The sequence below is a fragment of the Anguilla anguilla genome, chromosome 8, assembly GCF_013347855.1.
Source record: "Anguilla anguilla isolate fAngAng1 chromosome 8, fAngAng1.pri, whole genome shotgun sequence".
Lineage (NCBI taxonomy): Eukaryota > Metazoa > Chordata > Actinopteri > Anguilliformes > Anguillidae > Anguilla > Anguilla anguilla.
The window spans coordinates 37739535-37767423 of NC_049208.1; the positions used below are offsets into that span (position 1 = coordinate 37739535).

At 40.0% G+C, this 27889-nt stretch overlaps 1 protein-coding gene across 1 annotated transcript in view; it reads right to left on the reverse strand.

Moving 5' to 3' along the window:
- Positions 1-9680: 9680 nt before the first annotated feature.
- Positions 9681-27889, reverse strand: part of fam135b (family with sequence similarity 135 member B) — a 60156-nt gene continuing 41947 nt past the window's right edge. Inside the window, exons 8-20 of the mRNA XM_035427912.1 lie at positions 25763-25916; positions 24986-25035; positions 23530-23685; positions 22393-22466; positions 21885-22039; positions 19770-21786; positions 19295-19461; positions 18157-18248; positions 16614-16711; positions 14980-15131; positions 14138-14248; positions 13567-13680; positions 9681-12423 (exon numbers count right to left, since the gene is read on the reverse strand). Coding sequence (XP_035283803.1) covers positions 12218-12423; positions 13567-13680; positions 14138-14248; positions 14980-15131; positions 16614-16711; positions 18157-18248; positions 19295-19461; positions 19770-21786; positions 21885-22039; positions 22393-22466; positions 23530-23685; positions 24986-25035; positions 25763-25916 — 3546 coding nt within the window. The 3' untranslated portion in view covers positions 9681-12217. The remainder of the gene's footprint in view (positions 12424-13566; positions 13681-14137; positions 14249-14979; positions 15132-16613; positions 16712-18156; positions 18249-19294; positions 19462-19769; positions 21787-21884; positions 22040-22392; positions 22467-23529; positions 23686-24985; positions 25036-25762; positions 25917-27889) is intronic.

Genomic DNA, 27889 nt, shown 5'->3' on the forward strand with positions numbered 1-27889 from the left:
TTTGAATGTCCCACGCAGCGTTCGTGGTGGGATGAGGGCCTGTAATGAGGAAGGGGAATGCCTGCACTGCTTTCCTTCCCCTGGTCTTTTTTTTTTTCATCTTCATGCAAGGTTTTTCTTTTCTTTTCATTTTTCAGAGCGTTGCGTGCGGCCTCATCTTTGTTCAGATACCACGGGTGGAAGCCATAATTTCAGTCATTTCCTTCTTAGCTTTACAAAAGCCCCCCGTGCTTAGATCTGATGTAATTTAAGAAACAGATTAAATATGGGTAGTTAGTCACAGAAGACATGGTTAAATGATTAATTTATGATTTTGAGGTGGTCACTCGTGAGGATGTTCTCTTCAGGATGTCTGCCTTTGCAGGCTTTACTTTTTGGGCGTTTTTTTAGGGCTTTTTCCTCACTCATTAGTTCAAATTATCAAGGAATTCTGAAGACAGACTACTGTTGTATGCTCTTTCAATTCCTGACTTCAGCAAATTCATAACATTTTTAACTTTTACCTTGTATTTAACATGTATGTATACCTGTCTGTTAGGATATGGGTTGTATGGCTTCATTGATTTAAAAAGCTAAAAATAAAAAATAAAAAAACACAGCATTTACACTGATCCTCAACAGACCAGATGTTGAGTAAAGCTTTCAATAATTAATCCATGGAATTTCCTCATTTTAGAGTTTTTTGTTTTATTTTATCCCACTAGAGTGCTATGCATGCACCCCACAGTGGTTTTAGCACTCTGGAGTCATTCTCATACTACAATATATTATTTCATACCATTAAAGTTTTGTTTCTTCTAATTTGAATTACTTTTACCCTGAGCTTAAAACCCACACACAGGGAACGGGGAAGCTATCACTCCAGAATATTTGAGATAAACATCCTACTTTTAAGTACGTTTGGCTGTATAAATCTCTTGAATTCATATAATTAACTATATTGGCAAGGGCTTCAGCTTAAGAAAATTAATCGAATTTCTAATTAATACATTTAAAAAAATTAATGGAACCATAGAATGCCACATGGAACCATTGACTTTTATCTTATCTCACATGTAAATTAACTTCATTTCAGTTAAGGTTATTTCAAACAAAGTGTGCAGGTGACCTGCATGAGATTCAGGTTTTCGTGGAGTACACGCCTCAAAGGAACACCTACTTGTGAGTTCCTCCCTTTGGGAGAAATTTACAAATAGATTGTCCTAGTTTTCTGCAGTAAAGAGAGACAGAATAAACAAAGTTAAAAAGACCCACGAGAGGAAGAAAAGTAAAACCTCCCATGGGGAAACATCCCATATGGTCTTCCTGCTTATGACACAGTAGAGCGGCGGGGGATTGGGCGGTCCTCTGCGGCAGAGGCCTCCTATTGGGTAACTCAAGGGTGAGGGTTTTTCGCTCTCCTAATTTTTCACTGTCAGCCCTGCAGGTGTTTGTGGAAGGGTAACACAGAGGCGCATCTGAGAAACTGTAACAGTACTTTACTCCGCTGCTGCGGGGAGACTAAAAGGGTCCTCGGTTCTTGTCTTGTGCGTTTCAGCTTCCCTCCGTTTGCCTGTCACTTACTGTATGCGCGTGATCCCTGGATATCCCAGATCAGGCCCAATCCACTAACCGAAGCAGCGTTTCAGGAAACAGCGGAGAACAGCTCCGGAGCACATTAAAGCATTTATTGCCTCTCTACTGCAGCAAAAGGATTAAATGTGACGGCTCTGGTCACTTAGCATTCTACATGTGGGAAATGTGCATTTTGCATTATATACATATACACGGCAGAGAGAACCTTTGCAGGATCAGCAGTTATTAAGCAGGATTGCAGTTTCTTTGCGTGCACTGATCTGTCGGGATTAGAAGAGATTATTACATATTTGAGGTCATTGCGCCAGCTTTTAAAAATGCAGATCCTTTTATATAAAGTTATGGTTTATAAAATGAACAGAGTAAACATTGAACGCTGGTCTAAAGGTATAAATACATCTAAAGGTATGTCTTTGCGAGTCAGTAAGTCGGTCATGCTCACAGGGAGTTGTGGCCACTTTTGCAAATAGGGCCATCTCCATTGTTTCCCATTAAAGTCTTCTAACATTCTCTGAGGTGCGTACCGGTTAACAAGCCAACCCCTTCCTTTTTTCGGAACCAAATCTATTTTTTTTGGTCTTCCTTTGTTTCTAGTTCTTGTGTAGCTGTCAGAGAGTCCTAGAATGGAGTGCCACTGGGGTCACGAGTAGAAGTAAAAAAAGAGAAAAATAAATATTTGGAAATCTTTGTGTGATCATCCTGAGCCCATCCTTTGAGCGGAGAGTGAAAGAGAAGCCATCTTATTGACTGACGTGAGCCTGAATTGCATTGCCCAAGGTGTACAGACCTTGTCATAACAATTCACGTCTCGATAGAGAGGAGCCTATAATAAGAGTGGGATGGCTGTTAAATTTCATAGAGGAGAGGAACAGTAGACGAGCCAAGTACAGGAAATCATATTTATTTGCCAGTCAGGCTAAGGGCCTGCACACAAGCTATTTTTTTTTCTTTTTGTGAAGCAGATCTGTCAAAGGCTGACAGATTTAAAGTGCATCCAAGACATTGTACAGACTATAATTATGATTATCATTGAAACTAAAGGAAAAAAAAGCAATCATTTTTGTTTCGACATTAACATGAGTCAGATCGCAAATAATTGTAAAAAGACATCTCCACAAAATTTTGTTGCTTGCGATTTGCAAATAAATCTGCTGCCTCTTCAGAGTAATCACAAACCCCCTTCCCCATGCAAATGACATTCATTTTTCTTGTACCGTGATGGAAAAGAGCAATTAAATGACTTGTCATTGTTCAACTTTAATGAGTTGTTCTCTTTCTGTCTTTGACATTATATGTGTCATTTCCTAGAGACTGATCGCATGCATTGTGACAGAGTATAAATTATAAATCATATGTAAGTCATGAGTTTATCCTTAATCAAGAGATGTGGTTCTCTACAATGTTCTAATATATAACTCTGCAGGCTCTTAGCAAACTGCAACCTGGCCATCCTGTTTTTGCAGCTAATTAGTGGTTTGCATCTTGCAGTGCAGGCTCTGTAGTTCTTTTCTTGAAGTTGTCCATGGACAGTAGCCACTGACACATCCACACCTGCCTCCTGAAGAGTGTTTCTGATTTGTGGGACAGATGTATGGGGGTTTCTCTTCATTATTTTGAGAATTCTTTGGTCATCAACTGTAGATGTCTTCCTTGGCCGACCAGGCCCTTCGTGATTACTGAGCTGACCACAGCACTCTTCTTCTTAATGATGTTCCAAACAGTTGATTTTGGTAAGCCTGGGGTTTTACCTATGTCTCATATGATTTTTATTCTTATTTCTCAGCCTCAGAATGACTTAATTGACTTTCATTGGCACTACTCTGGTTCTCATGTTGATAACCACCAACAGAGTCCAAAGGCAATCAAAAGCCTAGAATCAAGACTAGATACAGAAAGATGTTGTGTACCTGCTCTATGGAAGCAATTTAACACACCGGACTACAATGGCTACCCGTGTAGCCATTTGTCCCAAATGTTATGGTGCCCTGAAATGGAGGGGGAGGGGGTATTTATAAAAGGACCCCCCCCCCCTCGCTTATCTCATTAAACACTGTATAAGATCACTTAGTAATGTGAACCTTGTGAAGGGAAGATGAACAAAGCAATGAAAGCAGAGGCTCAGTAATTATGATACATATAATTTCAGTAAAAATAAAATTTATTTTTTTATAGAAATAAAAAAATGTAATCTTTTTTTCTTCGTGCAACTGTGCTCGTATAGAACAAAATCATTTTCTTATTTTTTAACACAAGCACATTTTCCTATTTTTCAGCACAATATAATTCAGTACCTGGGCTGTTTTATTATTTTTTATACACCTTCTTTGCTCATCTTTATCAAAGGCTTGAAAAATTTTGGAGGACACCGTAGCTCACACATCTCATTTATAGTGATACAAGCCCAAGGCTTGGTTCAGTCATCAACATTCACCCTTGACTTTGACTAACAGTCAAAAGCCTTTTTTCTTTCTTCACACACTTTGGTGAGTTCAGTGATCACTGTAAGGTAAACATATAATGCTTGCATGCATTTCTGAGTCAAAGTTAAGGACAAATATTAACCGAATGCTGTTTGTTACATTGGTAAAGGCACTTTTTAGCTAATTTTTAAAAAAAGATTTTAAAAAAGGCAATTTGTGAACTATGTGAAGACCCATCAGAACATTTGGGCTTTGATCTGTGTTTAAAGTGTGAGGGAAGGTAATTTGCAAACTGACATTTTCTCAATCGCTCTGTTTACAATAAAAGGTTAAATGGTTGCTGCATACAATAGGTCTTGGCAATGTAATCAGTTTGTCAGCAATGAAAATGTAATTATCCAAAAACCAAGCAAAATATCCCCATATGTGTCATTCATCTGTCCAGTCAAGACAAGCTTTATTCATTCTACCCTTGAGAAAAGGTATACTGTGGCCTTATCCTACAACAGCTTTGAATTGAACACAAATCTGCATCAATACAGTCATGAATATTTCTGTGTCTCTATGTCACATTCATGACGTGATGGAGCACAGGATGTCCGAACATGTTGTCATATGTCATTTAGCATACTTCAGCTGGGGGTTCTGGAGTTACGTTTGGTTGTCAGCTTTCAAGTAGCTTTAAATGAAACTAACTGAAAAATGATACCCACCTGCTATTCGTCAGGAATGCACAACTGCTGTTTGCATTTGTCTTATCTATGAGGGCCTTCGGCTGTCTTCGTCTTCCAACTGCAGTTAATTTATGCGGTCGTGACTAATGTAGAATATTTCCAAAGGGAAACACTTTTTGTGCTGTTTGTACTGGTACCAAGAGTTGCATCGTTCCGGCATGTCATCCATTCTTTGAAGACTTTGTGAGGGGGGGGGGGGGATTTTTTTGGTCAAGACAAAATTATTTTCCAATTACTGAATATTTATTACAGACGACCCAATTCCTTTCTTGTAATAGCTTTGTGATATTGAGGTTGAGCTGGGGAGCAGACACACTTGAGTGTGTACAAAGGGAGAAGCCCAGGTAGGTGTGTTTCGCTCTGGGCCCCATTCCTAATTCCAACACTTGCGTGTCTCCACTTTCAGAAGACATTAACCTCAGCCATAATAGCCCAGAATGGAAATGAAGTGATGGAGGTCGCTAAATACAGTTGCTGTAGATTGGCTGCTGTGGCCAGGAGTATCTTGGGGGGGAGAGGGAATATATCGTACTACTCACTGGTTTCGGATGACCTGTTAACCTTGGAGGAAGTAATTGGGGGAGGGTTCATATGATCAAAGCATGGTGTGTGCCTGTGTGTGTGTGTGCGTGCATGTGTGCGTGCGTGTGTGCGCGCATGCGTGCGTGCGTGCATGAGTGGGTGGGTATACATCTTAATTCAAAGCTCAGAGATAGAGCACTTAAAATGAATTGATACTGGGCAATTACATACTCCAGTGGTACTGTTAATAAAAATGACATGCATGACAATGTGAACAGTGTTTACTTAGTTTAAAGTGCTCTGTTAAAACCTGCTATAGAGTTCTTCTATTGCTTATTTTGCATAAGAGCATTAAGACACTAGATTTTATTCCATTACTAAACCCACATATAAAATTCCAGCCTTCATTTATGTGCAGAGCCTTTTGTTTCCTGCCTCCTTGCTTTGATGGCGAGTAACTGGAAGTATACTGATTTTCGCCTGTGAGGATTTGAACTCCACTAAGTACAGCAGATGCTAAATGTCTCCCAATCAATACCATTCTTTCCCCTCTGCGTGTGTGAAGTTGTGCGGCTCACCTTTCACTAAGGGCACCTGCAAATCAAGTTGAGGCTGACCTATACATCATCACGGAGGTTTGGAACCAGCCTTTCAGAGTGACTTGAGCTGGGCAATTTTTCCATGTGATGGGAGGAAACCTTTTAGGCAGAAAAGAAAAATCTCTGTAATATCCCTAAGGATTCGCCGTATCCATCCACATATTTCACCATGCATATTCACCGTACATGACAAAGATATAGTTTATTTAGTTTTGCGATTCAGAATAAAATAATAAAACCAGTACAGGTGTGCATAATATAATTGGTATAAAAGAGGAGAGCGATTAAAACTAAGGTCAGAGGTGCATTTTTGTTTGCGCTTGATCGGCATGTCCTTTTTTTGCTTTTGTTTTCGTTTGTTTGCTCTCATAGAGAAAGCTTATGAGAGGGCCTAGCGCCCTCTGCTGAAATGTTGAAGTACTGTATATCATATTGAATGAAAAACAGAATTAACAAACATTTACCACTGACAGAAACAAAAACGAACCCCTTTTTCCAAGGTGATTTGCACTGTAAACGAAAATGAAATAACTTAACAAATGAAACAGTACTTCTTAGGTTACTTAAATGTGTAGAAAGATACAAACTCACATAGAGTATTGGAGTATGTAAGTGAGGGCACAAGTGAATTTAATAAGTCAATGCGGCTCACACCACTGGCCATGCCCACAATAATAGAAAGACCACATTGAGAGACTTCAACCCTATTAGAGTCTCTCAGCAAAGTTGATGACAATTCATATTTCAGGAGTCAGTACGAGAGAGAGAGGGCTGAACAGACTTGAGAATAAATTTGTATTGTCTCTGGATCACACATTATATCATTGTGTTGTTAGGCATGTCTACAGTTGTCACTAATTAACTGCATTCGCTATAGAATGCTGTACTATTATAAAATGTAATAATAATAGTTTCATGCAATATCATTTCCATACACTAATCAGGCACATGAAGTTTATAGGTTATGTTTATTATATAGATACTTTCACATGAACAGATAAAATGATGCTGACTAAAAAGCACAGATATACAATATTTCCATTTAATATTTTTCTACGCCTCGTATAATTTCTTCATGAAAGTTTCTCAGACAAATTAGAGTACTGTACTCTGAGAAATTCCGAAACCCCTGATGCAAGCGCATGACGGCCGCGTAATCCCCTTAACGCTGCATTCAATAACGAGCGCTTCTGTGGTGTCCACCGGAACAACAGACGTCCGCGACACAGGGCTAGCCCGGGCGTTCGCGGCGGCGGCCGTAAAGGGACGTTCAATGACACTGCTTAATAAAAAAACCGACCTTGACAGAATCCAATCTGCTCCACCAGTCATCCCAGTCTCGCCCTGTTTCCAAATCGCACTCCTCTTTGTGCCCATTACTGCTCTCCCCAGTGGGGCAATTTTCAGGGAAAGCAGTGTTGTGTAATCCATCACACATGCCACGGCACGACAGCAGAGTCAGGGAACGCTCGGCACGCTTTTAACAAGCGCTCTGGGGCTCCGGCTACTTCCAGAGCGGGGTTCAGGTAGTCCGTCTTTCAGATGAGGACACCACTTTGAGAGATGGTCAAATTTTATCCCGTGCAGTCAATGACACAGCAGCCCTGCTGTGTCTCCTTCTATCGCGCATGTTTCGCTGAGGACAGATTAGTATTTTCTTTCAGGGTCTGGGTAGTCAGTGATTTTAGCTAAAATAAAGAAAAGGTGGCCTATGTACAACCGAGTTTCATTCTTTAACGAGAAGTTAGCCGGGACAACTTGAATCAGTTAGTCTTATCTTTATTGAAATCTTTTTAATCTTTTAAAATGCAGACATGTAGCAACCATATTTTTGATTAAACTCTTGCTATTAAACTGGTGGTGGTTGAAGTGAGTTTCCAGTTCCACTGTAAGAACCTTGAAAAGAAAAACACCCATAAGTACAATCCATTAGCAATGTAATGAATTAATGCTTAAAAGTGGTTAATATAAGTAGCAATGCTGTGAGAACATGCATGGCTACTACTGTGCAAACTGGCCAGACGTTGAGCTATTACAGTGATTAGGCGATATGCAATTATTTACCACAGAATGAGCCTAAATATAAACAGGAGCTTGAATTATTTTCTAAACTGTGATCATAATCATGTTCCTTCCTTTAAAAGACATGGCCATGATGGTGCATCATATTTAGCTCAGGTTAAAAATGAAATGATAGGATGCCCAAAGTGAATAATCTTCATAGAAGTGACAGCAAAGATATGTGACCTACAAATTGGGTGAGGCAGATAAATTTTCCTTGAACTTTTGTTGTTCACCAACATCCCTTTTATTAGAAGGACCACAAAGAAGACTGAGCTAAATCGTCATTAGGCTTTAGTAATTTAGTTAAGCCAAACAAGACAGTTGCTTAGTTTAAAAATATAGCACTTTCATATTCATACTGTGCTATGGTGTCTTTTTACCCTGTTTTTTGTGCTAAACTGACGATGACCTCTCCAAGTTTTTGTTCGGCTCTAATGATACATTTCACCTGGGTGAACTAAACAGTGCAAGCAATACTGTTTCTCCTTATCTAGAGCTAACATATTGGTGCCCAGAACCTGGGAACATCTTTGGATGTATCATATTTTCGATTTTCTTTCTGGGTGATTGATGTCAGAAACAGCGTCCTAGGTGTGCTGTCAAATGCCAATTTGAGCAGAAGATGGACAAAATGGGACACTGGACATCCCAGAAGATACCTTTCTCTCTGCTGTGGATCAGTTCTGACCTCTACATCATGCAATAATGAGGCAAGGCTTTCATCTTCAGGAGAAATCTAATAAGGCTCTACATCATGAAAGTAGCTTAGTCCAAAAACAAGCAGGTCTCCAGCCACTGACTCTTCAATGTTAGAATTATGCAGAAAATGCACATGGGATTTTATTTGCTTACATGCACCATTTTATGTTTCTGTGGAGCGATTACAAGCAAGTGGCTAGCCTTGCAGACAATTTGTGCCTAAGTTAACATGGCATTTATTCATGTGGTCAGGAATGAGGAAGAAAGACGTTCCAAAATGAAGGATTGTTGTAAGAACCAATAACTACATGCAGTACTTATTTAACTGGTTTTAAGTAAGGTAATCACTGCTTTTGTTCATCCCTACACTCGCAAGGCGTCCATAAAATAAATAAATAAATAAAAACACTTTCACACATCATACAACAGCATAATGCCAGCATGATATCATCTCAACACGTGCGTCAAAATTATTTAAATAGCTTTCAAATAAAGGAGTCATGGTGCCAGTCTTCTACATATAACACTGAAGTCAATAGTTAATTTTGACTAACATGTTTGGAGCTTATTTAGTGCACATATGTATGTAGTAGCTATGCAGTGTTGCAGTTCAGATAATTCAATGAAGAAAGAAGACTCATGGGAACCCAGGAAATCTATCTTCATGGTTGACAAATGTCAGTGCTAACAAAACAGTCATCTCTCATACAGCACATGCCCTCATCTGACTGTTTTGTTCAAGGGCACTAGCTTATTGATTTGATGGAAAGGCATTGTGCTTTAACAAGGCAGAACATTATGTTAGCCTGAGGCCTTATGCTACAATTCAAATGCGCCACGCCTTGATCTTGAGTCTTCTTTTCAACGAGAAATGGATGACCATTAAAAAATATTGAAAATGTAATTAACTGTGAATTGTTGAAAGGTAAATGGCCCACAGGGCTTCAGACCTGGAAGTCATGAATTGCTTCAAGAGAAATTCAGCCCCAGTGACACAACTGAAATTGACCTGCACTCCCAATAAGCATTTAGTAAGTAAACCTTCAAAAAGAAACAAGACAAAGATGAAAAGGAGAACTATAAGTTTTATTATATATATATATATGTTCAATATTATCAATCATAATATACTGTATAGATCTTTATACATGGATACAAGCTACAACAACAAACACACACAATAAGCAAACATAGAAAAATAGTATAATATTGGCACGGATGAATTTCTATATAGAGATAACTCTGTAATCAAAATAAATAAATAAATACATGTTACAATCTCACAGTGAATTCAAACTTTTGTCTTTTTACATTCATTACTGATTTACATTTGGGACTGTCAAATGTTAACACAATACTTCAAAGCAGACAGTGGGAATACAATGCAGCTTAGATTTAATTACTTGACAAACAGTGCATTTTTATGACAAGTTAAGCTGCCTGGGTAGAGCAAAGACACATTATCCACTCTCCCCCACCCAAACACGCACACGCACGCGCACACACACACACACACACTCAAAAACACACAAATACACACACAATGGAAAATCAAAATACTCTTTAAAAACAGATGTAAAAGGAGGTTAGTTCATTGCTTGTAAAAAGCTGGCATGAGATTAGAGATATAAAATAAGACTGTTTGGCCTTGATCCATGGCACCAACTTGTGACATTGCTGATCTGCTCTGAGGAGAATGTTATAGTTATAGCTTTGCTCTAGAAACTTTGCCCCAGAGATTCACAAAGGAGAATGAGAATTCCTTGTTCTGACTGGATGCTCTCCATATATCAGTGCAGCTCTTAGATTTAGTCCTCCTGCTACATAACAGCACTGGCAATTTACTATCATAAAGCTGACAAGGATATAGCACTTTTCATAGCTGTTAAGTCCCCAGCAATTATGGCATCATACATTAGGTAATACTTTTCCATTTTTCACACAATTTAACAAATTATATTTCAAAGCCACCCAGATCAGTGAATTAGTTACATGCCATTAACTTTAACATTAATATGAATACAAAATATAAATGTGGCAATATTAATATGCCACGGCTGGGTAGCTAGTTTGATTTAAATTTAAAAACATGCATTTTCCACTATATTCTTTTGTTAAAAAAGTTTCTTTTAAATATACATCTCGAAGATGTAGAATACAAAATGTTCCAGGAAACATGTTCATAACCCACGTAGAACCGTTACACCTGAAAAGCATATTTTTAGATCTACAGTTCTCCTTGGTAATTTCTGTGATTATGATATATCTGCATACAAGTCCTCTTAATCATAATTATTTCCACAGATCATCGCTTTATGAAACAAGACGAGCAAACAAAAAATAAATAAATAAATAAACTTTTCCCGGCAGCCATTGGGAAATGATCTATGCTGTCTCACGGTTCAATGACTGCTTACACAGCTTAAGTGCCCTGTGACCGATTGGAAAATTCTAAAGGGAGCGATTTCATTTAAGTCAATCACAGTGACACTTTGCTTACCATGCAGGGTTAGAGCAAACATGAAAGGAGGGATCTAAACAAAAAGAGCACTCTGGGATGTCACCTTTTGTGAACGCAATGATGACACAAAAAGATGCACTGCGGCACAAAATGCAAGTTTTGAGTGTGACCATAGCATCCAACAGAAACCGATATTTAGAATGAAATGAAATAGTTAAGATTTAAAAATTTGTTGGTAAAAGCCAATGACCTTGTGTTAAAAGTTAAAAGACAAACATTCGCGTTTGATATATCGTGCAAAGTTGTACATGAAAAACACAACCTAATTACATCATTACACAAAAATGAACTCTTTTGCTTGTTGATTAATACAGAAATCTTAGGTCCATAATTGTTTCAGCAGAAATGTGCAAATGAAAATTGACACACAGGAAAGACCAGAACATAAAATACTTTGATCTTTGCCTTTTTACTTTACCTTTGTCAGATGTTTCTTCTCTTTTATAACTATATATATATATATATATATATATATATATATATATATATATATGCACTCCGTTACATTAAGCCTTTTTAGAAATGTAAGGCATTTTTGGGTCAAAATGTTTTAAACAAAAACATATTTTCAACACCTAATATTCATACACATACTCTACAGCTACAGTTTGCAATATTATAATATACTTGAAGTATGCAGAGTATATATGTGTTTTATATATAGCTAAAAATCTTTTACTGATTTGGCCTGCTTGTGATAAGAGTACAAAGTACAGTACATATGCACTATATATGAAGCATACATTTACTTTTGAACATGACTCAATAAAAATAATGTTTGGATGATATCATTTTTTCCTGGAAAAAAGATTTGTTTTCTTCATTTTACAATAAAATATTTTCACAGATTAATTCTTAACCTGTAGGACTTAAAATAAGTCTATGATTTACAAAATGTATAACTGGGATTGATCCAAGCCGTCAATCCCGGGCATCTTTTGTATTATGTTTTTCAAGTAAAATTCAACAACTGAAAATGATGAATTTTCCTAGAGCATTAAGATGCTTTTGAAGTAATACCTTGACAGGGTTAAACTGTTTCTCCAGCAGTGCCCTCGGTTCCCATTTAGAGAGGGGAAAAAGCTACTTGAAATAGTCCAGTCCTGTGACCAGGAAGAACTTCTCCAGGAAAAGCTCGGAGTCCAGCACCGCAATGTGAGCTGCACGGCCGATCAGGGTGTTGGCCGTGTTGGGCAGGGCATGGAAAACATTCTGACGGATGAGTCGGCAGTCCTTGGCATCCACCAACGGCTGAAGCAGGTTGTTTATCATTTCGGTGTATACCGGGCCTTCAATGGAGGAGACAAACAATTAGCCTTTATCTTTCATATTTGTGGATAATTAAAAAAAAAATGTTTTCTTTGTATCTTTGCAATGCTTGTGAGGACCCAGATGAGGTTGCTCGCAGTGATCCGAGAAACAAGAAGTGGAACACCTCTCTACCCAAGGATAACAGATGCTTTTAAATATGCTCTAGCACTATCTGTAGTGAGATTTTTCATTCAATATTGTTTCACCTCAGTTGTTTCATGTATTTAAATTCAGTTCTAATGCCTACAGTGTTGACTCAATTTAATTAGCTCCCAGCAGTTGTACAACATGAGTGGCATAGCTAAGCGGAGTTCAAGTTTTATCATCACCGTACCACCCCCCCCCCCCCCCCCCCCCCGGCCACCACACCCAAATTCCAATAGATGTACTTTTTTTGCCTTTCTTAAATTCTACCTGTCACTGCAGTCTTCCTAGAGTTAAGTCTTTTAAGTCACAGTAGAATTACAGGAAAGTTGGGCTTTCGAATGATGGAGGACAAGCTCAGCTGACTGACTCTGCTATCAGAGCACAGAGACATTGAGGTGACGGCTGATAAAGTACTGGACATCCTCTGTGCAAGACGAGACAGCTAGGCTTGATTTTTTTTTTTAGGTTTTTCTTTATAATTATTCCTGATCTCTAGCAAATTAAAATTTGAATCATTTTAATTGAATTTGAATTTTGAATGTATGTGTATGAGTGTGAAGCAGGGCGTTCCTGCAAAAGAGCATCCGTGCTCTTTTGCCGTGCTGATGGCCAGTGCTGTGCCAGTGCTGATGGCTGGGAGTTCTACAAGGCAACACTAAGTCACCCACAGTATGCCTTCCTGGAAGAGGCACCTCCCAGGGAGACAGGGCTTGAGTTGGCATGCAAAAGAGTAACTACCATGTGCTCTCTTGAATTGACTGGGAACGAGGGATCAAGCTCCTGTGCTGCTAGGGAGTGGGCATGAAAATCTGGGTGGCGATTTCAAAACTGAGAAAAGTGCAAATAGTGGATAAAATATAGTGCGCTGTATTATGTGTAATGTAAGTAATGACATTCACATTATTTCTTTTTTAAAGAAATGGGACGGTTCTTTAGAAATAATGGGCGGAAGGTTCCCCGCGGCCCGCTCGTACCCGTGGTTCTGTCTTTGAGAGCGGTCCTGCACATCTCTATCCGAGCCGAGTGGAACGGAACATATCGGTCCTGCGGAGACGCCACCAGCACCACGTTCTTAAAGAACTGGAGCCCTGAGAAAGGAAAAGACAGGAAGCACATCTCCTTTTATTTCCCCTGATCACAGCACATCCTCGCAGCGACAGCTCTGTGATCGATTCGGATTTGCGTCTCCTCCAGTTTAGCCCGCTGGAATCCTTTAAATTTGAGGGCTCTTTTTTTTTTTTTCTTTGGTTAGGAACCAAAAAAAAAAAACTTTAGATCTTCCCGCCAGCTCCGTGTTGGGTAAAAAAAAAAAAAGCACCCGCTCGTTTCTGGCTGGCCCTTTTAAGTCTCAGACAAAATGAAAGGCACTTTGTTCACAGACACGAACGGGAAGCGCAGCACAGAGCTAGCGGAGACAGGGCATTAGGGAGCTGACTCATAAAAGACGAGAAATAGAATCGGAAAAACAACAATGATAACAAAGCGCCTATAAATATTTGATTAGACCGCAGGAGATTATTACTGTCTAAAATGTCCGTTACATACCTGGTTTCTGACTTAATAGATAGAGGAATGTTTTCCGGGGGTCTGGATGATCTCTGAAAGTGAGCTGTAACAGTGATCCAGATTTCTTCAGTTTCTGCATTAGCCACAGACCTGAAAAAAATAGGGGAGGAAACTGACATGAAACGTAGAAAAGGATGAAAGTCATTCATCCTCATCCTTTATGAAAGACACTCTCTTCTCAATAGGCTACTGTCCAACTTTTAAATACAGTCAAATAGACAATGGATGCACTGTGTATTCCATTTTCAATCTAATCACCAGCTATTTTCAGAAAAGAATGAAAAGCCACCCAGAATCAGTATATTCTACTCATGTGGATTCAATAATAAAGAATTATGACAGGAAATTGCATGTCAGATTTGGTCTTTGGTCTTACAATTTTACAACCAATTGAAAATACTTATGTAAACAAACCAAATTGCAGTTTGCAACTGCTAGAGATCTCCCAGTGAAAACCAAGCAACAAACCGAAAGAGGACAAGCAAGGACTAGGCATTCAAAATGAAGACACTGAAGACAAAATGTTAGTGAAAGAGAAGTGTTAGTACTTAAGGTTTTACCATATGAGACACAATAAAATAGTGTGTGTGTGTGTGTCTGTGTGTGTCTGTGAATTAATGACAATTCACGCATGTGTGTATGTGTGAATTGTCATTAATAAAAACTTAAACTTAACTAAATTATTATGCATGCATTGTGAATCCCAAGTTCTGTGTTTTGCAAGTTTGATAAACCTCACTTCAGAAAAAAAAAAAAAAAAACAGGCTATACTCTCCGCTCTTTATGTTCTTCTTGGAGCTGATTACAAGCCGTGCCCTCACCTGTGCTGACCAGGGTGCTGTTGTTGTACAGTGTGCCCAGGTGGGGGCCGGACAGTGAGAGGAAGGTGTGCAGCTTGCACAGGTAACAGCGAAACCGAGGCCGTGTCAGCACTGAGCGGATGATGACATTCCCCAGGGAGTGTCCAATGAAACTGAGGACAGAACAGGGACATAAAATACACACTGTTTTTATGAGGACCATGACAATCGATAGCCTAGTTGAATTAAACACACCGTTAAGCTAATTAAAGTAAAGTAGCTATATAGCCACTTAAAAACTCTGTGATAATTCTATGAAAGACTAAATTAAACATTAATGGGGAAAGTGACTGAACTTCATAAAGGGTTGATATATTCGACCAGGTTTCATGGCTGAAGCATAACTGACTCCTTATTGTTAATGTATGATGATTAAATGCGGTGCTTTGTGTAAAAAGGGGTATTTTCACTCATTTAGAGACCACAGTGGTAACTAAACAGTGCTACTTGATCTTTATTTTCAAGATACATTATTCATCACTATTGCATTAGAAAATGTCATTTTAGCTAGCTAGCATTACAGCATAAAAACCGTAGATTTATCATTCCTATCTATCACTTAATATATTGCTTAAAATTCCACTATTCATACTTTTTCCAGATATGTAAAACTGCCTATGCTTCAGTGGACATGGAACACAATAAATAACATGTGCTTCAGGAGACATGTTGTTAAATATAACCTGAAGATTTGTTAGGTATGCATGTTAAAGCATGTCCAACTGAACAATTTCCCTGAGGTTCGTTCAGAGCCAATAATGGTTTATTAGAAAGCCGTTACAGAGCTAGTAGTGCTTTAGAGAATAGTTGTTAGGAGGACTAACATTGTAACAGTTCTGCATTTTCTTCCACTACCGGTTAGCAGTCAGTATCTTTGAACCTGAATCTGACTCTCAGTTGTATTAAGCACAGATCACAGCTGAATCTACACAGCCTGAGGACTGTAGGCAGAACCAGGAGTTTGCATTAGATTACAGCTTTTTAATGTTTTTCTACTTCAGTAACACATTGTAAGATATCTATGCAATAACCACCTGACGTACAGTTTTCAATGGAACTGTTTTATACTTTTAAATAGTCTATTATTTTACAAATACATAATTATAAGGTAGAGGTTATAATAACGCAAAAATTAATTGTCACATCCGGTGCACACCACAATGCATTTTACTCGTAGAGTTCACTTACCATGGTAAGCACCCAGATAATTAGTGTGACTGCAACACAAGGGAGTTTGGAGACCTCTCATCATTTACATATGAGATGATTTCTCCTCTCAGTGGTGGTTTATGATTGTTCAATATTAATACAAATGAGCCGGGAACAAGTGATGCATATGTGTTGATGTCAACGATCATGATTTTGTTAGGTCAGATAATTTTGTGTTACCAAGGTGTTCTGAAATTCATCATTGCCACCTAGTGTCCGATAAAAGGCAACTACATTTTAGTTTTAGTTGCGCCTGTTCAAGTGAATTCATTGCTCAACTGAATGATAATCATTGAGATTGGGATAATGTCAGATATTCGAACTTTGGATGATGACAGAATTTTCCACCAAATCCAAGAAATTGCATAGTAAAGTAATTCTCTAACCTTATTCTACCTATGGTCAGGTTGTAGAGCTGGATGTGCTGGATGATTTCGTCGAGCAGTCTGTCTGTCATTGTGTCAAAATCTGCAAAGGTGTCAGTCTGTAGGACATGAGAAAAAAGAGTATGACTCAAATTATTTGTTGATCTCAGATAAATCTTTAGTAGGAGAAAGTAGTAGCATAGTAATTAATTAAGGATGTTATGCAAAAACCCTCTTCTAATGTTCTCCAGGTATGATCTAGAAAACTATACTGCACATATTTCTGTTATGATTATACATAATACGCACTGCACTGTTTCTCGCATGCTTCCGTATATACTAATGTGAGGAATCTAATTCCTATTACTGCACATATAGGAATGTAATATTACAGAGGTTTTCATTAGCCAAAAATTTAGCTTTCAAAAAAACGTAAGTTTAGCCTGCTTAGTTTTTGCATTATTTGTCAGCACACAACTTACAAGTGCTCACGACGGGGTGCATATTTAAGTGCTATGCAAAGCACTTGATGTATGAATAAATTGCAGATGTTGTTACGTAAATACACAGTACTCCATTTCTAAGAATGCGTTTCAGCTCAGCCAAAACATGAAACTACAAATGCACAATCTATTCATGCTGTGTAAATGTTTTCCTGTTTTTGACCTTAAAATATAGAATACACTTAATACAGTCACACACTGTACCATATCCATCAATGCTGTGCTGTGTTTTTCTCATTCTTTTCAGAATAATAAACAAACTAATAAAATGCATCTTCTTTTCAAATCTCTGTACCCTCTTGCTAGCGTTCCAAATATCATGTGGCTGTGCATAAAAAAATGTTTAGGTAAACATGAAACAAGTGTCTGTCTACAGCATAGCAACTAAAAAAAAAAAATTGACTTTTCCTGCAGATTCTTTCTGCAGGAAGACTACTTCCTGGTATAATTGCATTATGGTCTTACCGAAGCCACTGAAGACTCGTCAATGTGAGTCAGCCAACAGCATCAATGTGAACTGACAAGGCTGGTTTGAGCACTTTAAAAATGTGAATGGATTTTCTTCAATGCTAAACAAGAAGTGTATTTATTCAATACATCTCAGAAAATTCACCATTATATGCTTCACTAGACATTCTAAAAATGCACCATGAATTATTGCTTCACTGTGCGGCACTTGAAGTACTGTGTTTTGGTAGAAACTATGTTAAAAGCCAAAGTTGCAGCATGAATACATTTTCGTGACATAAATTCCCATTCCATTCTCTCTGTTCTATTCATTTGAACACTCTCTACTAATAAAATTAAATTAATTTGCCTCATTGTAAAAATAATATTGTGCAGGAAAGATCTTATTCTTACAAGTAGGCTACATTTTAATTAGTTATGTGCTCTCATTCTACAAATCCATTCATTCAAGCCAATCATTCTACTGCCCCTGACCATTGTGCCTTGTACTCACATAACCCTGACTGAGTGGCAGTGAGTGAAAGGTGTAAAAATAATTTTTTTAAATTAATGTACACTGAGAATGTACACTTAGTAAATTGGATGCACCGCACCTGATTTCGCTCAGACATGAGAAAGTCCAGTCTAGATCCGGGTAGTCCCAACTCAATGAAGGTTTTCACCAGCCGTAAATCTGCACTGTTTCCTGGGGGAAATCAGAGAACACAGCATTATGAGCAGTCTTTTAAATAGTAATACTAAGAAACAAATAAGATGACAAATCATGCATATTTCTTTAAGCAAATCCACTGCTCAAAAACAGAAAGTTTGACAGCGTGCAATTTGGTCATCTAATTTATACTTCTCAGGGTAAATAGGTAAGAAAACATAACTACAAAATCATCTAATGTGTTTTTTTCTGTAAAGCTTGAAAAGAAGATGTAAACAGGTAATTACATTTCCATTTTAATGGTTTGTGTGTACTGAGATGAATTCATCTGATCCCTTAGTTTAGTAGGCATCAACCTTGTTAATAATGTTTGCTGAATATTTCAGTGACAATGAACTTATTAACCTTAAAATAAAGTGTACTATTAATACACATACAGTACCACATACATCAAATTTGATTGGTTTATTTTTGTAACAAATGCAACTATGGCATTCTTTTGTTCTACACACAACTCTCTTTTTTATTTAAAGACTGAAATCAGGACACAATCACCTTGTATTTACTATGTATGTACATTTTTGCAAGACGTGGCACAGTCTGTAAGGTGTGAGCTATCTTCAAATTCCCTTGCATGAGCAGAGGTTTGATCTCTGCCACAACACCTTCTGACCTATCACTCCCTCCCTATCGGTTACCCTCTCTGATATGAAACATATGAAAGGAGGGTGGCCCTTCCTCTCCCCTTTAAAAAATATGCATGTACATTTTGAACATGCCAGAATGTGCAGTTCTTCTTTTGTGTTGTCTTCCCCTGCATTCTTGTGTATATGTACTGTGATATTAGGTGTCCAGGCAAATCTATCATACATCAAAGGCAGTGCCTTATAATGCTGTATGCTTTCTTCCCTCTATATGCATGTTTTGTTTTTTATTGCATTGTCAGTAAGTTTTCTATTTTTTTAAACAGTTGTCTAGTAGGCAAAAGTACACTTAACTAAATGTGGCATTCCTTGTGGCTAGTGTAGCAGAGCTTTTGTACTTTTCTGAAAATGGCTGTTCTGTGAACATGGCGCTCTCACCATCAAGGCCATGTACGCAGACCACCAGGTGGATCCCGTCGTCAAACTCCTCCTCGTCCTCCTCGGGCAGGAAGTAGGGCAGGTCGGAGGCCAGCTGAGGAAGACTGCTGTACAGCGAGGCCTGAAAGCTGAGGTGGACCATCAGCTCCTCTTTCATCTTGTAGAAACTGGGAACGGGAGGAGCGCAGGGTAACACTGCGTGAAGGGTGGGTGCGGTACGAGGACATTGCTACAGGTATGAGCTCCAGGAAGCAGCCAAGCCATAATATTGTCTAATGCAAACATTGTTCATTTAATTTATATTTAATGGTTAATATGCAATTATACCAGTACGCTGCTATCACTGCTACATTTGGTTATGCCTGATTGAATGCCTTTGCTTTGATAATGGCTTGTTGATGAATCACACACTTTTCTCTCATGAGTTCTGATCATGCCTGCCCTGCCCCTCCCAAGCACTTGGATGGGCACTCACTTGAGCATTCTCTCATTGGTCTCATCATCAGAGCAGAAGGACGAAGAGGCGGTGAGCCCAAAAGAACCCAGCGGCTGCCTGGTGATGGGGGACGTAGCTGGACGGGTGGAGATTCCCGTGACAGAGGGAGAGTCCCGGAGAGCAGAGGAGAAAGGCAGGCACGTGGGAGCACAGGACACCGACAGGTTCACCACCTCCACCACCTTTTTGTTCACAAACGCCAGGCCTGAAGTGGCCATCTTTGTCGGTTTGCCTTCAGCCTCAAAGAGAGTGTGCTCTTTTCCCTGAGCCAGACCACCAACCTGGCAACCGCCATCTTCTTGTGCAGAGTCCAGCAGTTGGATTGGTGGTTGCAATTGATCCAACAGCCGTTGCTCCTTGTCATCCAGCTGAATTTGATGGAAACTTTGGTCATCCTCATTGACTGAATCAATACCAAATCCTCCCATGTTTTTACTGATCAGGCATTTTTTGTGCTCGCAGAAAGGAGTTTCACAGACGCAAGCATCCACATCCAGTTCAAATTGCTCCGGACCTTCCAGTTCCTCCACACTACTGTTGTGACTGTCAGATGTACTCTCAACAGGTCTGGAAAAGGCAGAGTCCTCAAAACCTTGTTCCTTAACATACTGCTGAAATAGTAATACTTCTGGTACTCTACTTAAAACTGATTTTACGCCCTCAATGTCTATAGTCTCTGGAAGGTCTGGTTTCCCAGGGTCATCTGGAACTTTTGAACTATCATTGTCCTCCATGGAGGGCATAGTTTCTGGCATGACTGGAGGTGTTCCCCAATCAAACATGGCACTGTCCATTGTGTCGTCCACAGGAGAATTTGTCCCTTTGCATGGATCAAAGTGCTTGCTATCAGCACAGACCTCATCCTGCTCTGAGCCACTGGTTCCCTCGCTCCCTGTGTCTGGGTCTTGGTTAGCAGGCTCCTGGTCTTCCTCTGTGTCCTCTGGGCTGCTGATCTGGGGGGCAGAAACAGACTTGGTGAGCTTGCTGAGCTCCACCTCCTGGTCCTCCTCCTCGTAGGGCAGGGAGCTGATGGAGGTGAGGGAGGCCTGGATCCCGCTGGGCAAGCTGGCGTTACTCTCCATCTGGAAGCCCTCCAGGGAGTTGCGGTGGGCCGCATGCCTCCTCACCAGGTTCTGCAGGATGTCCCGCTCGCTGGAGAAGTCCAGCGGCCGGGATCGTACCTCTGGCCAAGCCGCCGAGCTGGGCTCGCTCTCGATGCCCGAGTCTGAGATGACCGAGGAGGACCTCTTTATGGCTTTGAGGCCTCCTCGACCGCCGCTGTGCCCGCGCTCGGCCCGGAGGAAGAGGTCCTCCCGGCGAGAGATGGCTCCCGCGCGCACGCCCGTCTGCTGTTCCAGCGAAGAGTAGTCAGAGGTGGACAGACTGGTCAGCAGGATGTCCTCGTTTCCGCAGTCCGTCGAAATCTCCCCACGCGTAACACCATCCCTGCTCGTCCCCATGTCGCTCCCATGGACCTTTGCTCCGTTGCTCTCTGATTGGTTCTTCTCTGAATCGCGAAGACGAGGTGAGCCTTCAGCATCAGAGCTGTGAAAGTCGGCATCCAGGTCGCTGTTTGAAGACACTATCCGCACAACGTCTCCCCTGTAAGGGTCGGAGCTGCTGGGCATGACTTCGATGTATTTCACACCCGTGCTACAGCTTTCCTCAGACTCAGCTATGCTGGGCTCTGTGGGGTTTTCTTCTTCAGAATCCTCACCGTGAGAATCGTTCGTATCCTCAGACGGGTCAACGTCCCCACAGCGATTATTGCTTTCCCCTTGCTCTCTTATTAAAGAGACATAAGTAGGCAGGTCTGTACAGTCTTCAGCCATGGGCAGACCCTGGTTTATTGCTAGTGAGTGCGAGTCCTGTGGGTGCCCCACAGTGGTAGTGTTGGCAGCAGTGGCAGGTGAACCAGAGGAAGGGTTTTCACTGGTGAGGGCAGGGGGAGTTGGCACATGTGACACACATGATGATATGCTATCTGAATTCTGACCTAGGATTGGAAAAAATAAACAATAAATAGGCAGACATAAATGAAATTCCTGGGATTTGTTGGAAGATATTAAATAAATAAATTGTAAAAATACTGACCCGCATAAGGGAACTCAACATATCTGTCCTCAAAGATGATAGGGAGACTACTCCAGTCCCCATCAATATCTAGGCACTCAACGGGCAGGGGTGGCATCCCGGTCAGGTAGTCCGAATTGCGGACCTCCTGAGCGATCTGCCCATGTCTGGTAATCCTGCACAGAAGGGAGTTTCAGGAGCAGTCAATCACAATATTCATGCTCAACCTGTCTGCAATGCACCAGAAGGAATAAAAATACAAAAATATAAAATATTTTCCACAGCATTTTTGAGGATGTGGCAGCTCAGAGATAGAGCCTCACCCATCACTATGGACTTCATCAGCACCTTTCAAAATGTTTCAAAACACTGCTTTTGCCTAAGATCAAAAACTGCTCCATTCCCCATTTTTCTACTGTTGCACTTTGAAAAAACAACACACTCAGTTTCAATGATGCTGCACCATGTTACAGGAAACAAAAATGAATAGTACACAACTGCTCCTATAAGGGGGAAACTAGATACTTACAGTTCTTCCTGAAAAGTCAAAGATGAATCTTTGGCATGTTCTGTGAAAAAGTAAGCTTCTGAAAACCGCCTGACCTGCAATGAGAACACAGAAATTGATCATTACTCTCACAGTGTTAATTAGCCAAATACATGCATGCATAAAATCTTTACTTTATATTCAGTGGACTCATTGCACACTGTTTCACACTGTGCTTATATGAAACTCTTTGTTTTAGTTGATTGCTTGAATGGAAACCAAATATCTTTGGAGAGCTTGTTATCTTTCCTAATTGCATAATGGAATGCATTTGGCAGCAGGCAGATTTAATTCAAACTGAATTACACAAACACATCCTGGTGGCAAACTCTCTTGTGAGACGGTCCATTTATTTTCAGGCAGTGCATCACAAATGCAGTCTTCTGAATCCTTGCACAGACCCTAAAAGCACAGTCTTTTTGACTTGACTTTAATTTGATGGATTAAATGTATGACAGCAATTATTAAAAGCAAACTTAATTATAATGGAATGAATTAGTCATCTGGTGAGCAGAAGCATACAAATGTAGCTGATAATTTCCTTTTTGTTTATCTTTACATGTAAATATTTATTTTTCTTGCAAACTGGAATTGTCACTCTTGTAGATCCATCCCCTCACAGCAACATCCTCTGCAGGCCACAAACTGAGCTACACAGTTATTGCATTGGATAACTATGCGCATTGCAGAAATCCTTTTCCCAGAGGATTTGCCCTCATGGCTAGGCAGGGCATACCCTGTCAGCTGAAGCCCTCATTCCCCCAGTGATACTATGGCCAATTACGCCCTGCCCTGCAAGGGCTGCTGCCCACAATATCATATCATATCATATCATATCATATAATATAATAATGCATAAACAAGAGTTTTAATGATTTCTGACACATGAACACAAGTGCTTAAATTAAAAGTGCTTCCCTTGTGTTAAACACCATCATTTATAGGATAGAAATCAGTTGATGTGGATGGAGTTGGTAACCTCAAACATGTCATTTTAGCCTAAAGCGCCACCTACTGTACATTCTCCATTACAAAACAGCGAGCCTGCTAACGCCGGGCCCGTGACACGGGAGACAACAGCACCGGGACAGGGGTCTGCGGAGCCTTCTCTGGGCTCACCCTTAGGGTGTGGTGCTCCTGAGCCAGGTAGGACAGGACCTCGGCCCGCAGCACCGCCGCCTCCAGGAACTGGGCCCACAGGGAGGAGAGCTGAGCGCACAGCTGGGTCAGGTCTCTGCTGATCTGCTCCGCCACCTTCTCCTGGCCGCTCTGCAGCTGCGCAGAAAAGCATTCAAGAGATTCAACACGATTCAGACTAAGCGCTGGGCCGACTGTTATTGATTACATAACATGCACTATGGTTTAGTGTAATGTGTCCATTAGATTTCTAAGCTCTGGAATTACAGCTTTAAATTGGTAAATAGCAATAATGCAAGCATTGCAACTTTTTATTAGAAAAAAGTAGGCCCAGCCCTAAATCCAATAAATCCAGGCCTGTCAATTGACAGCTTCTTTTGTCCATTTGGGAAGGTGCATGCTAAACCTGTGCGGGGGTAACCTCCGTCACACCTGTACCACTCACATCTCCGAGAATCCTAAACTGAGCATGAAACACCAGCAGATATTGGGGAACCAAGGGTGCCAAGGCAGTGGACTTCTAAGAGCACTCACATGTGCCTGTAGTTCCTAATGGGTATATACTTTAGCATTCACCCAGACCACCACAGATGAGCCCCAAGGTGTTCTTTAAAGCACTATAGGGTTTTCTGTAGTGCCTACTAAGGTTGCCACACCTGAAGTTTAATCTTTTCTCCCCATCTAAAATCATCGAAAATACAACACACATTTTTGGGTTAAATGAAGAGAGGGACTCTCCCAAACAGAAATGGTCATACCTGTGTTGTAAAAACATGTTTGTTTCAAGATGCCAGGTGCCATTGCTGAAGGCCCTCAGGATGCAGAGGGATTTATTTGGGCTTTCGCTTCTCGACAGATGATTTAGTAAGTCAGGAAACACCGTGATACCTTTCCCCAAACTGTACTTCAGACCAAACTCTGTAAGCACAGCCCTGTAGCCGCAATGCCCTGGGCTGTTCCACACCACACTGTACAAAGACTTCAAAGATTTTCTGGAATATGAGACTTCCAAACTTACCCGGGGGGAGTTCCAGGAAATTCAGCAAATGAATAGTAGAGCAGTTCAGAAACAGTGACACAGTGAGGAACTGCCATGACATGACCCTCACATTGATTTTGTAATGTGAGGGTCACGTCATGGCAGTTTTTCTTCAGGGTTGTCACAGATGTGACATTTTGAACCAATTATTTCAGCTTAATAGATGGCTTTCAATAGTTCAAAAGCAAATGGCAGGCTACTGAAAATGACTAATAAAAATGAGCATTGTGTGAGCATTCTATGAGCACTGATGAATGAAAGGGCTTAAATGAGAGCATGACCCACAGAGACGCACAAAAAGGTGGCACACAAAGGACAGGTCCACAGATGTGAAGCACTGGTCTTCAAGGCTGTTGACACAAGCTAATAACTGACTAGCCATCTGAACTGCGAACTAACCTGTAGCTCAATTGACAGCTCATTTAGCATCTCCTCGATTGGCAGCTCATCTGTTGAGAAAAGAAATCAACCATGTAACCAGATACGTGACGAGAACATGTATAAAAGCAGTGGATGAGAAAGGAATGTTCAGGGGAAGTATCTCCCCAGAAACTGTCTGAGATGGTAAGCCTTTGGGTTACAGACAGTTAACCGTGAATTTCCCAGCATATAAATATAATTTTATGGAATATCTTCACAGCTTCCTTTCATTTTAATAAAAATGGAGAACAGACTTAGACATCTAATGATATTGTGTAGCTGATCCTTCTCACATTAGATCAGTTCCACCCGCATGTTAGCAAAATCCCAATTTTCCACCACCACATACTGGGGTCCAGCCAAAAGCCAGTTGGCACCACACAGTATATCCAGCACATCGTGGCTAGACCACATTCTGTCTAAGCAGATTTCTGCTACGCTGTCAATAAAACCCTTTTAATGCAGTGTTTTACAGTCAAATTAACTAGCTGTCACCCAGTTTAAACAAAGCTTCATCAACATCTTATTTTGAAGAAAACAGGCATCTTTGAGGGTACATATATATATATTTTGTTTGCAGGTTTTCACCAAATATTTGAACATAAAAGTAAAAATTAGAGATATTTATTATTATTATTATTATTACTCAGACAGCTTGAATGAACTGAAAAAAAAAAAAAAATATATATATATATATACATATATATATATGTGTGTGTGTGTGTGTGTGTGTGTGTGTGTGGGTGAGACCCTTACCTATCTCCACCTGTGTAAGCTCTGGGATCTCCTTCATCAGCATTACGTAGTATGTGCGTAGGCCTCTGTGTGCTGCCAGCAGGAGGCGACAGAGTCTCCGGTGCCACATGTGCGCCCTCTGCAGGCAGTTTTCAGACGGGACATAGAAGCTACCCTGGGGAAATGAAGTCACAGAGTGCACAGTTTTCAAGGCCCTAACATGTCCTATTTTACCAAACCTAGCTAATACTGTGTGTGAGTGTGTATGCACACGGGTGTGCGGGTGCTTGTGTGTGTGCATGCAAGTTCATGCCCAAATGTGTGTGTGTGTGTGTGTTCGTGTGAAATATGCCCTACTTTTCAAATTCCTGTAGAGGAAGAAATATGACAACTCAACAGAATATTTCTCTCTCTTTTCACACACTTGTAAAACACAATCTGAATAGAATTTCCATTTCAAACCATTTCTGCAGTACTGCCTGCAGCTACCTCTGAGTGACTTTTTCATTGAAGTCACGTGTCTGAGGAAGTCACTTCAGGGAGCGTCAGAATACGAGAGAGAACTGCTGAAAATTCAGTGAGTAAATTAGGATCACATGGTGGACAGGATGGAATTACCCAATAAGCACAGCTTGACTTAAGCAGTAAAATATAACCATCCTTGTGATTTTTTCCTTTTGAGTTGCAATTAATTTTATGGGGCTTTCCTCTTAGATTCTTTTTTCAGATGTTCATTTGACAGAAGTTTATTTACAGTGTATTGAAAGTAAATATAGAAATTAATAAATAAAATGCAACAGACAAGGGGTTCATCTCAATTGTCTGTCCAGCAGATGGCTCTCTAAGCACATATCATCCTGCTACTGTGATTGACCTGGACACACTACACTCAGAAAGACGCATATAACACAAATACAGTGAGACAGCTGAAAACCCAGTTGTTTTTGTGTTGTGTACTGTATCAGATGGAGACCTGACTTAAAGATACATGGCAATAAAGTCAGCACACAGATTAATCAAGGGGTGGAAAGCGTTTTTTTTTTTTTAATTTGTAAACTCCGAACAGGATGGTATTAGTGGGTCCCAATTGACAGATGGGACACCAGTTACTAAGTGTGCATAAGAAAATATGTTTGTTCATACCTGTAAAGTTTTTTCTTTCAGCTTTTGAACGTCCCTGCGGACTGACATTCTCATGTAATGTTTGCATTTTTGTATGTACTGTAATTTTCTCTAAGGTTGTAAAATCTCTCCCTATCATCAAGTGTACGTGTGCTCTGTAATTGTTGCTTTTCTGTAAGCCCGATCCAGGAAGGAACATCTGTACGTTAACTTTCATTCTTTTTTCCTCAGTTTATAGAAGGCCACGGTGCTGTTAATGTGAGTGGAGGTTAAGAAATGCACATTTTTTCCCTAAACCTGTTATTATCCAAAAAGAGAGGTTCCTTCAATATTAATGCCTCAATGACTACAATTGTTTTCCTCCAAATGTATGATGCATTGGTTTAATTCTGTGTTAAATGTATAGCATTAAACAATTTATAAAACAAATTCTGAATTATAGTTGACTTCAAACATGGTGCTTACTACAGTCAGCTCTGTATTGTAATAGGATTGCAATATTTTAATTGGGTCTTATCTAGCAGTCAGAAGACCTCAATAAGTGCTACACACAGTAATACACCATAATCATAGTAATAACCTAACATATTGTTAACCAGCACATGGAAAACTGATTCTGAGAGGACTTGTCCCTTTTGATTTTGTCTAGAAAAGAAATATTACATTATTGTTCCATTACATCCTAAGTATTGCATTATAATGATATATTTCATAGCCTAATGTGGATGTTATGTTATTAGGTAGTCATATTGTTTATGTATGACAAGGATACGTGTTATGGGCACTCTTTAGAACTGTTAAAGGCAACATGAAGAACAACTGTTTCCTAATTAACCTGAATTTACCTAGAAAAGACATGAATATCTGCAGCACATTAGCTGTCCTTTTGCTGTATAAGGATTACATACAATAACTGGATTGCGTGCACTAGTTGGATTGCATGCAATTGCTGGATTGCGTGCAGTTCTTTGGGAATATTAGGCGACTGGTAGATTAATCCCCTTGCAGGGCACTGCAATGCACCAT